Raw genomic sequence first — 12,807 nt, forward strand, 5'->3', positions numbered from 1 at the left:
ATATATATATATCTCTATATATATATATCTATATATATGTCTATCTATCTTTATATCTTACAGAGAAAAATGAGGACACTCACCGGGCTTCATATATGGATAGATAACTTTTTTTCTTTTTAATCCATCTTCAGCAGTTCACAAACATAAAGTGCAATGTGCATGACAGTGGCCCATGGCCCACTGTCATGCACATTGCACTTTATGTTTGTGAACTGCTGAAGATGGATTAAAAAGAAAAAAGTTATCTATCCATATATGAAGCCCGGTGAGTGTCCTCATTTTTCTCTGTAAGCTATATTGGTATCTGGATTATTCTGGAAGCACCTGAGTTGGCACCCCGGCAGTCGACACCCATCTGGAGGAGAGTGTGATCCATACTTGGGAATATATATATATATATATATATATATATATATATATATATATATATATATATATATATATATATATATATATATATGTATATGTTTAATTATTTGTTAAAAAATATGCTGTAATTTTGTTCTTGTAAGTGAACTTAAACTTTGCCAAATAGAACTCACCCAAACCAGCTCTAATTATGTCCTACTTTATAAAGCTGTTTTGTGTCCGACTTTTTTTTAAATTCAGCTTCCATTACATTGGCAGAGTTGTATGTTTAACATGCTGAAAACATCTGGATCTAACTAAAGATCTAAATTATTTTTTTTTTTTTTTTAATTTATTTAGGTGCCTTTTTTAATTGCTGGAGATTAATTTAAATATTTGTTAGTGTCAGGGGCTGAGACAACTGAAACATTTTCTAATATTTACACATTTAATATAAAATTCTTGACATTTAATATAAAATTTAAGTAACTTTATATTGTTAAATATGTGTGCTAGCCCCTGAAACAAAGCCTCAATTTAGGAGAAATTAAAAATTTACTAAATCTATCCCCTAAAGCAGGGGTTCCCAATCTTTTTAGAATCACGACACCCTAGAGTACCACAATTTTTCCACGGCACCCCTAGGCCCAAAAATAAATTTATAAAATGAAGTATATTGTGTTTATATGTGCCTCTAAGGTTCAGTTATGTGGTAAAGGGTAGGATTTGCTTCTGATTGTACACATATTTATGATTGGCAGCCACCAGCACTGGTTTTGTCCATAAATAATTGATCATAAATAATTTGAATGGTCCTGGATGACCAACCCAAGGCACCCCTGCAAGTGTCCCGAGGCACCCCAGGGAGCCGCGGCACACAGTTTGGGAACCACTGCCCTAAAGTGTTTGCGTTACAGAATACGTTGTGTATATGTAGTTTCCTTCATGCCCCTTACACACATTTCACCATTTTATTTCCCAATATCTTTCTCCAGCACGGATTATTCTTCTCAGTTCTCCACGCGGGACCTACACGCCTTCTCTGTAGAGCCGTTGCTACTATACCCCACTCACTACACCGGAGATGCAGGCTACATTAGTGACACTGAGACATCTGTTCTGTGGGACAACATGACAGAAACCACCGACTGGGACAGGGCTAAATCCCGGAAGACCCAGCAGCAGGAAAAGCTGCGCAGTGAAGCCGTAAACACCCCATCCCTCCGTTCACCATTCGACAGTGCTGCAAGAGATGAGCTATGACCTTAACGTAGCCTTTAACCCTGACACAAGTGGAACATTCCATCCAGCGTCTTTGTGTATAGGATATGTTTAAGTACTGATGGTGAGGTACAAGTGCAGTGCACCATTTTGTGTGGTCGAGGGACGGTTTGTGCAGCTAATTGCTCCCACACTCGCGACAACCCCTATCCCCTCTCCTTATTGAAGTTTTATGGAATACCCTAAGAGGGCAGTCTCTGAGGGAGACAGGTGGAACGGTAGGGTCTTTTCTCTTGATTTATTAATTATAATTTATATATTTACATGTATGACTGAAACAACCGCCATCTTCCCAGTCTAGTTAGATCTAAAATCTGACAGCTGAGCTGTTTAACGAAACATAATTTATACTTTTTCCACATAGAGCTTAGAGAGCATGACTGAGTGGAGATGTTTAGGGTCGGATGGATGTAGTGACAATTTATTATAGAGTTCTGGGAGAACTTGATGAAAGCAGGGAGGCCCAGATTCCCTTCACCTGCCTCCCTCAGTGACATCACCAGAGGCCATGAATGAGGTAGATCAAATTTTAATAAGTAGATCAAATTCCCACATGTGTCAATCATGGCAAAAACCAAAGTGCACTTCTCAATATATATCTGTTTCCTGAATACACTGAAGTGCCTTATCCTTTAGTAATTTCACCGGTTACTAGGAGATTGAGAATCTCAATTCTAATGTTCATCATTTCAATTCACAAACTGGCTGCCTCCATTAATTCTCACAGCAAGGTCACTGGTTCATAGGAATTTGGTAAATATTCTCAGCAGTACTGGTTCTGCTTACCAAAATGGTTGCCTCCATTGGTTGCACATGTGAATCTAGCGAGTATTTCCTAACTTGTGTTCTCACTTGGTTGTATTTAAATCCTTTTAGTTTAACCAAGAGGTACAATTTTATTTTTATTTTGTTTTTATACTTTATCTTTACATATAGAACAGTTTGATTTATTCCTGGACCACTAAACCACGGCACCTCTGCAAATACTACACAGCACCCCAGGGCACGCGGTTTGGGAATTACTTGTTTGAAGTAGATTGACAACACACTTTTTTTTTTTTTAATGATTTTTTTTTCCTAAAAATTATTATTTTTTTTTTTCCTTGAAGGGAGTTACAGATAATGGAATTTTTAAATGATTATAATCCTCCATATTTTTCTAAAAGATTTTTAATGTTTTCTAAAAGATATTTAATGGCTTGACCTGCCAGCCACTGACCAACCAGTGGTTGTGAAATAAGTCCCAGCATGCATTGCCACTCTTTTGCTAATAGGGAATACTAAAACTGTGCTAAGGCATGCTGAGATATGTAGTTGTAGTACATATCTATATGGACAGGTGGAGCATTAGGAAAACAGTACAAGGAATTTTGGATGGAAGCTGTCTGCCCCACATGTATCATTTTGGGTTATTTTTTGTTATGGTCACCTGTCAGAACCCCAGTGGTTTTTATTGCTGGATCTTAAAAGGATTACCGGTTGGTGGAACTCATGGGCTGGATTCTTCACCGCAACAATTCCAAGTACTGGTCTCTGCATTCTGTTCCATTGCATAGCACAGGATAGGTTGTGGCAGAATGTAGACTAGGTGCTGCCCACAAGGAATAAAGTCAGACATCTGGAAACACAGGAGAAATCCGTAGGTAAAGGCTGTCTGATGTGGCAGGTCACATGATGCTGAGACTAGCCAAGGTGGGAGCTGCAGAATAAAAACATTAAGGATGAACCAAACGTGGGACAATAAATCAAAGCAAAAAGGGCTATTTTTTCTTTCTTCAGACTGAACATTCTAGATCCGGTTTATAAATAACTACTTTTGACATTGTTTAAAAGGAAATAAATGGAAAACAAATGTTAAAAAAAAAAAAAAAAAAATCTTTCATTAATATAATTGTAACTTACTGTAATTATTTTATTCATTCATTGCAAGGGCTTTCTATGATGTGATTATAGTATGACATTTTTTTCTTTTTTCACTTTTTGCTTTGCATTTAGACAGCACTTAGGGGGGTATTCAATCCAGTGTCACGACTGTTGGGCCGGCCCGACAGTCGTGTCCTCGTTCTCAGCTCCCGTCCCGTTCTCCGCTCGGAAGGCGGGATTCGTGGCCCCATAAATCATTGAGCTGCGGCCGGGAGCTCGAAAACTCTCGGCAGAACGGGCTTAACTTCTTGTGAAGTCGGGCCCGTTCTGCCAAGATCCCTGCTCAATGCTGTCAGGGAAGACCGCATTGAATAGGGCCCCACCTCTAATTCCCCCATTGGAGATAGCGGCGGGAGATTAAATCCCCCCCCCCCCTTAATCACATCGGTTTGACCTAACCATTAACCAAAGGTTTTCCTTTTATGTTGGGTATCAATATGCACAGTTCTTGTTTTACATTTATTGATACATTCATTTTAGGTCACAGGTTCTCAAAGTTGATCCTCAGGACCCCAAACAGTGCATGTTTTCCAGGTCTCCTCACAGAATCGAGTGAAATAATTAGCTCCACCTGTGGATCTTTTAAAATGTGCCAGTCCGTAATGAGTGCACCTGTTGTGTGGCCTGGAAAATGTGAACTTTGTGGGGTCCTGAGGACCGAGTTTGAGAACCACCGTTTTAGGTAATAGTTTGTGAGAGCAGATCAGCCGCTGTCCCTTGCCTCTACGGATGGTCCCCAACGGAGAGCACGCACAGCTACAGGCAATGACATTACTGTTTAGTTACCAACCCATCAAAATGATGGAACAACATGTCTTTCTAGAAGACTCTCCATGATATTCAATTCTATTTTGTAGATTATTTTGCTTCCCTGTAGAGGAAACGTGCATTTGAGACATTGGTAACAGTTCATTTAACTGAATACATTAAATACTTATGTAATTGAACAATACAGCCACCATATAAAAATCTAGCATATCCAGACACAACATTCTCCAATGTGCAGATTTACTACTATCAAGATTAAGGTTTGTAGGATAAAACAAGGTATTATCACTTGTTTTCATTAGAATTAGGCAAGTGTCCAAAAGTGTCACAACCTCTTATACGCCATGTGGTATCCATGTTTTATGCAATGCTTTCTAGAGAATGTATTCATTATTCTTACCATTTCCTTACACCATATAGTTTACAGGGGATGTAGTTTAAATCCCGGCGTTCAGAATCCCGACCGCCGAAATCCTGACCATTTCTCCCTCCGGCCACGACACCCCTGGAGGGAGAATAAATTAGTGTGCCGAGCGCAGCGAGCCCGCAAGGGCTGAATCCGTTTACAGTCCAACCTTAGTCCACAAGGCACAAGCTGCTCACACCCAGTCACATGTTTGAAACAATATTTCCTCTTTTAACTGATCGGAATGACCAATTTGTTTAAAAACTTTCCGTTTGCGGGCATGATCACAATCCAATGCGTGGGTCTTTCATCTAGCTCACCATTCCCTTCAGCGGATGGAAAGTTGAATGACCTGTCTTGCACAATTTGGCACACATTATTCTGTGTGTAGGCATGATGAACGATGTGGCAATGATGTGTTATTTGATTTGCAGTCGTCAAACCACCCATCTAATCCTCTTGATCGTTTACTCAATAATTCTGTGTGTGTGTATGCGCATGATATTGTTTGGCCAGGAGTGTTCTGCATTTCAAGGTAAATTTTAATAAGATGACTGTTCTATTTCACATTGGATATTGCTATGGGCAACCAATCAGATACTATCTATTATTTTCTAGAAGGTGCTAAAAAAAGATGAAGTAGATTTTGGCTGGTTGCCCATAGCAACATCCCATGTGAAATTGAATCTTCGTAAAGTTTCTCTCATCGGATTGTTCATTAAATCTATCCGTGTGTGGGCATCTTTAGCTGGGGTACACACTAGAAGATATATCTGCGATCAATTGCGCTACATATATATCTATGGATGGATCATGTTCTCCATACACATTGCCTGTTCTGTTGGGTTTGTCATAAAAACTGGGTGGGTACATTTAGCTGCCAATCACCACCAGATCCTGGTTCTGGTGTACTGGCACTGTCTTTGAACATACTTGGAATGTAATGCTGGGTACACACTGGCAGATATATTGGCAGATCAAAATATTGTTTAGCGATCGGCCAGTGTGTAACATCGATATGTCTGAATGACACTGTTCAGACATATCGCTGGTACACACTGGCCGATCACTAAACCATATATTGATCGGTCAATATATCTGCCAGCATTACAGTCCAGGTTTTAGTGATATCCATGCTTGAGTACAGGTGATGTAATTAGTATCTCAGTTATTTTGGCTTAACCATCTGTGCTCAAGCATGTATATCATGAAAGACTGCACTGTTGAGTTGTGTTTCCACCTAAAGATGTATCTGTCTGGTGGTAACAAACATCTGGTAATGTTTGCGAGCATATTAGAGTTGAACATTTGTTTACAACCTGATGATGGTCATTCAGACAAATTGGTTAAGTCGATTTGATTTAAGAAATGAATCCTATTAGTAATTTTGTAAATTTTTCAAGCATTTGAAAACAAACGGTTGATTGTCAGTTGATTGCTGAGTTTGAGCACAACCAACCCAAATGTAAATATCTGCACATGTATCTGCCCCACCACAAATGCAACATACTGTCGTTTTGCCCAGTTGCTTGCTTTTTTTTGCTGTGCTTCCAAACAGGCCCTATGTTCTCTACCACACAGTTACGTGTACACATTGCATGGACTTGATAGCAATTCCACCAATGCTCTGACAGGGTAGCTGATTCATGCAAACATGAACCCACTGATTGGCTGCTCAATATGTGTCCTAACATCTTGTTGGGTTGGGGAGGGGGGGCAGCTGTGGTTTCCCGCCCAGCAGTGAAATCAGCAAGTGCGGGTTGGCCACCCATACACACAACCAGATGCACCAATATATTTGGAGATATTTAGACCATTGGCTGTGAAGCAGAGCTATTGCGATATGTATGACTGATGTCATTCCCAGACATATAGTTAGTCTATACCCGCCAACTTGCTCACGGTGTGTAGACCGCATAACAGCCGCTCTTTTGACTATGTGCGTAGTGTAATACGCTCTCAATCTGTTGGCAATGTCTCCCTGACCTGAAAAACATTCAGAATATTTTTGGCCCACTAAACCCAGAATTTGGTGCAGCGGGGAGAGGGGCATGAGGGCGATGTGGGAGACATGCCCATCTTCCCGTGGTTGCCGTGAGGGGGATCCAATTTGCATTCCAGCAGGGTAGGCAAGTATGCCATGAATAAAAATCGTGTGCGCATGCCATGGAAACACAAAAGTTTCTAACACAAGGCGTAATTTGGTCACTGAGCGATTTTGACTTAATATCGCGCTGCAACCAAATTGCTGAGTGTTCCCTTTTTATCAGTGACCAGCGATGGCTGCTGATGAAAACCGAGTCATTAAAGGAGACAGCTGCTAGGACCAGTACTGGCCATATTGGCTGAAATCATCCAATGTGTATGGGGCTTACGACTCGACCATTTGCAGCCCTGCATGTCAAGCAGCAAATACATTGCAGCACTACTGAGCATGGCTCCATCTGGAGATTAAAGACTGGTAGGACATTTTTGAATTGGTAACATTACAATTTTTTTTTTTTTTTTTGTACTTCAGAATTACAATATCTGTTGAAGTATCAAATAATGGAATTTAAAATGATTTTAATCCTCCTTATGCATGCTTTTCAATGGATTGACCTGTTGGTCCCTATGCACTATACGGACAGCAAGTGCATGAGTAACAGTAGATGTTATTTCTGACAGAAAGTAGGTGGTCTTACCCATGTGTAGCATTGGGCCTGTTTTTATTTCTTGTAACCTTTCACAACCCCAGTGTTTTTTTTTTATTTTTATTATTTAAACTGAGAGGGATGACAGGTTTTGTGGAGTCCAATAGCTGGATTCCAAACTGTATCCACCACAACTACTGTTCTAGCCCGCCCACCCCCCTCCCTCCCTCTATCTCCACTGGAACTGTGTGTATCCTAAATATGTCTACCATAAACTTTCTAAACTGAACAAATTCTACATATCCGCTGTAGGCAGCAACCTGTGGCACTCCTGCTGCTTTCCAGTTGCACATCTCCTCATGTCCATCTGCAGTTTTAAGTTTCCATAACAGTAAACGGTGGCAGGGCATGGTCCCAAAGGTTGCCTACCCTCCCTATAGACCAGAGATGGGGAACCTTTGGACCTCCAGCTGTTGTTGAACTACACATCCCAACATGCCCTGGTACAGTTTTGCTATTTGGCCATGTTAAAACTATTGCAGGGAATGCTGGGATGTGTAGTTCACCAACAGCTGGCAGGCCAAATGTTCCCCAGCCCTGCTATAGACCAGCAATGATGGCACGAATGCCTCACATTAGGCACCTCTGGTTTCTTAATATTCATGTCAGCACTTTTGTGGGCTTAACAATAACTGAGTAAGCTGCCAATCAATGTTTGTGTAACATTACTGAGGTACAGTTATCAATTGCATGGTTCAGTGCACGTACCTGTTTTTACCATGTTGACTTTGAGGGTTTAATAGCCCCACTTATGAATGGTGCCATGCGGTCTACTCAAGCCACCATAGCAACGAACCTGACATTCGCTTTGTCACTTGCACTAGTCAGATGTAAGATGACTGGTAATTGGTCAGAATATTGTTAATGCATAGTTGGATGATTTTAATAAATAGGCCTCAGTGACTATTAAAAAGTATGCATTAGGTTTAGCTACTAAATTTGTTGTAGTGTAACAATTTACACTTACAGTATCAAATCAGCAGTAGGATTTCCCCTTCAGCTGTTTAGTGCTTATTGGCATATTTAGAAGAAGCTATGTGAGGTCTTTCGTGTATTAGCTCTCTACTTCCGTTGCTGCTGGTAAATGAGAACTATTGCAGCTTGGGAAACGGTCATCTGTCAGACCAGACTTAGGTCGACCCCGGAAGGTCAACTGTCCCAAAGGTCGACATGGCTCAAGGTCGACATGACTCAAGGTCGACATGGTTTTAGGTCGACATGAGTTTTTCACTGTTTTTTGAGCCGACATGTGCCGACAGGTGGTATTTCATGCCCTACCATCCACTAGGGCGTGGTGGGAGAATAAAATCGTGTGCCGAGCGCAGCGAGGCACCGTACCCGAAGCATCTCGAGCGATGCGAGGGGCTGCGGTTCAACTCCAACTGTGTCCATGTCGACTGTGTCGACATTCGGGTCAAAAAACAGTGAAAAACTCATGTCGACCTTAAGTCATGTCGACATTGAGCCATGTCGACCTTTAACCCTGTCGACATTGGGGACAGTCGACCTTCCGGGGTCGACCTAATGACTGTAGACCTAAGTCTGTTCTGACAGATGTACCGCTTCCTGCAGCTTATCTATGTTATTTCTAGCCTATAGTTCCTGAGAAGGTTGTCATTATTTTTACACTGTCGGTTTGAAACTGGCTTAAAGAAACTCTGTCAACTGTCTAATAAACCTGCCCAACAGAATATAACAAAGGACTACATACCATACAACCTCTTCCAGGTATTTAAATAGCAATATTACGCCAGAAACTAAAAATGTTAATTTTTATTTTAAGGTCCATAGAAAGTACTTTCAGAGATAATGGGCTTTTTAAATAGAAGAGATTAACCATTGCCTGGCTAGAGATAAGACCTTTATTTGTACTAATAATTATATGATGATGGTGGTGGAGGGGATTGGGAGTATTATGTGTGTGGATTGGTCTTCCCAAATCCAGTGCTGGCACCCAGCTGTTGTTTACAGATTTCTTTATATTTTTGTGCATTTTTGTTTCCCAATAAATTTTTACATGAACTTGTCTTTTTGTGCAAACACAGCATGGTGCAGTGATGTCATGTAGCCAACAATGTCCAATATGGTGTCAAACCTCTCAAAAATGATATCCAATTGCTAACTTTAGTTCATACTTGCCTACTTTTGAAAAGCAGTTTGAGGGAGATTTTAGATGGTAGCAAAATGAAAGCATACATCACAATAGAGGAGGCACACTTGCGCGCGTCGTAGGCGCGCACCCGAAATTAGGGGGCGTGGCTTGCCGTGGGAGGGGGGTGTGGCCTATAATCCCGGTGTCACTCGAGGCGTCTATTTATCGCTGGCCAGCAACTAATTGGGGATCCTATACAGAAAATGTGCAGCATAAATATAAAATAGTATGAAAAAATATACAACAACCAAATATTAAAGCAATAGGTAAGTGCCCCTTGTTGGAATAATCAGTGAGGCAGGCATTCAGCTAGTAAATTACTGAGCATGACAGGAGGAGTGGAGCATGTATTGGGTGCCAGTCGGGACTCGGGGGTGGTGGGAGAGAGGATCAATAAGGATCAGGCTTAGTGGGTGGGAGAGAGGTTAAAGAATCAGACAATGTTATACTTACTGCTGCTCCCGGCCTCCCGGCTCCCGCTGCCCTCCTGCTCCTGGTGCTTCCGGCTCCCGCTCACACTGCTGCTGCCGCTCACTTCAGCGCTGCTACTGCTGCCCAGTGACACACCATGGCTACCCACACAGCCCCGCGGTGGCCCACGGAACATGCCGTTCGCACATGCGCAGTAAAACATTTTGCGAGAGGGGACAAAAATGCGGGAGGAACCGAGGGATTTGCAAGGGAGCGGGAGGAGGATTGAAAAAAACGGGAGACTCCCGCTAAATGAGGGAGGGTAGGCAAGTATGCATTATACACAGCCCCCATATTACATTATACACAGCCCCCCCATATTACATTACACAGTCATACCCTCCAACTGTACCGATTTTGCCGGTACAGTACCGTTTTTTAACGGTCTGTACCGGCAAAATACAAAGTGTACCGATGTACCGATTTTCAGTGATCCATGCCCCGGCAGGTATTGTTCCAACTTCTCCGGCACATCAGTTATTGCTTTCCGCCATGCCACATTGCGCGGCACTGTGGGAAATGGAGTCCAGTTCACCGATGTCACTAAGCAAGCGGCTGTGCTTGAGTGACTGACTGGACTACATCTCCCAGGCACCAATGCGGTCACACTATTAGGCCGCGAGAGAGGTCCTTCCAGTGTCTGTGGTGAGAGGGTAGACGCTGCTGGGCCTGCTGCTCCTTGTGCTGGCTTTGCAGCTCCATACACCTGCCCCAGGTCCATACATCGGCCCCCACTTTATCTGCAGCTGACGGGACGCTGCGGGATGCAGCAAGTGGGGAGCGCGTATCGGCGGCACACAGTGAGTGGGCGCTATATATATATATATATATATATATATATATATATATATATATATATATATATATTGATTGCTACGTGTTTATTTAAAAAATGGCCAGTACACATTCGGAAAGGGAGTGGCCACGCCCACTTTATCATTGGCCACGCCCCCTTTCTGGATGTGTACCGAATTCTGCCCTTCAAATGTTGGAGGGTATGCACAGTCACTCCCCCCATATTACATTATACACAGTACCCCCATGTTACATTATACACAGTCCCCCCATAGCCCCCCATATTACATTATACACAGCCCCCCCCCCATATTACATTACACAGTCCCCCCATATTACATTATACACAGTACCCCCATGTTACATTATACACAGTCCCCCCACAGTCCCCCATATTACATTATACACAGCACCCATATTACATTATACACAGCCCCCATATTACATTACACAGTCCCCTCATATTACACTACACAGTCCCCCCATATTACATTATACACAGTACCCCCATGTTACATTATACACATTATACACAGTCCCCCCACAGTCCCCCATATTACATTATACACAGCCCCATATTACATTATACACAGCCCCCCCATATTACATTATACACAGCCCCCCCCCATATTACATTACACAGTCTCCCCCCCCCCCCCACACACACTACACAGAGTACCCACAGTAATTACAGCCCCCCTCCCCCAGACTAGTACACATAGCCCCACAGTGCCACATTACACACATCCCCTCACTCCCCCAGTACACAGGACAGCACTCACCTGGCTGTGTTGTCCCTTCCTGGGAGGTGCAGCAGGGAACTGGCACTGTGGTAGATGAAGCACATGGCAGCCGGTGACAGGAGCAGGAAGAGCCGAAGAGCATTGCACGGAGCTCACTCACTCTGTGAGTGGGTGGGCGGGGCCAGCAGCAGGGAAGCCCTGACTGACTCTCCTACTCCTTCTGCTACACAGACTTCCCACAGCACGTCGGCCGGCTGTCGTGTAGCAGCGTGCAGGCAGCGCCCGGCGCCCCCCGGGGATCCGTGCGCGCGCATGCGCAGTAAGGACTTTGCAGGAGTCCCCACAAAAACCGGGAGGTGGGGGCAGGTTTGCGGGGCAGCGGGAGGCTCCTGCAAAAAGCGGGATTCTCCCGCTGAATGCGGGAGGGTAGGCAAGTATGCTTTAGTTCACAGAACCTCATTGCTCTTTGCATCATGATATTAAAAAAAAAAAAAATCACAAAAAACAAAGGGTTTAAATATAAAAGTCATTAATGCACATATTGAAGCAACAAATACAGGTCACCATAATCCTGGAAGGAAGAGAGGTTACACATGTTGCAGACTAATAATAAAAAAAAAAAAAAAAGTGGGTGATCAAGTCACTGTGGTCCCTATTAAGGCCCCCATACACTATGCTATTTAGGCACAATTCCGGCAGATCGGGACAAAACATTGTCCCAAATCACTTATCTTACCTATCTGTTCGCTCTTTCACTGTTCGCTTCTCTGACTCTACTTCCTCTTCACTACCTCTGTCAGTCGGAGTTACGCAAAGGCTCAGTCTTAGGTCCTCTGCTTTTCTAAATCTATACCTCCTCGCTTGGCAAACTAATACCCCTTTCACATCGCACTTTTAAAACGGTAAATTGCCGTTTTTTTCCCTTTTTAAAACGTTTAAGCCTGCACTGTGAATGCACCACAGCCGATTTACCGTTTAAAGTTAACTGGCATTTCGAACCGTGTAAAAAGCAGAGTCCTACACGGTTCCTTGCCGTTTTTTGTGCAATGTGAATGTGTACAATGCTATGCATTCACAGTGCAGGCTTAAACGTTTTAAAAAGGGAAAAAAAAAACGGCAATTTACCGTTTTAAAAGTGCGATGTGAAAGGGGTATAAACCGGTATTTAAAACGGTAATCTGCGGCAATGTTAAGGCTCTGACCCGTTTTAATTACCGTTTTAAA

At 42.7% G+C, this 12,807-nt stretch overlaps 1 protein-coding gene across 1 annotated transcript in view; it reads left to right on the plus strand.

Moving 5' to 3' along the window:
* The window catches only part of COLGALT1 (collagen beta(1-O)galactosyltransferase 1), a 56,898-nt gene extending 53,418 nt beyond the window's left edge, over positions 1-3,480 (plus strand). Inside the window, exon 12 of the mRNA XM_083185040.1 lies at positions 1,347-3,480. Within this exon, the coding sequence (XP_083041166.1) occupies positions 1,347-1,614 (268 nt within the window). The 3' untranslated portion in view covers positions 1,615-3,480. The remainder of the gene's footprint in view (positions 1-1,346) is intronic.
* Positions 3,481-12,807: the final 9,327 nt, after the last annotated feature.

Source organism: Crinia signifera, chromosome 4 (assembly GCF_055691185.1).
Source record: "Crinia signifera chromosome 4, ASM5569118v1, whole genome shotgun sequence".
NCBI classification, from domain to species: Eukaryota; Metazoa; Chordata; class Amphibia; order Anura; family Myobatrachidae; genus Crinia; species Crinia signifera.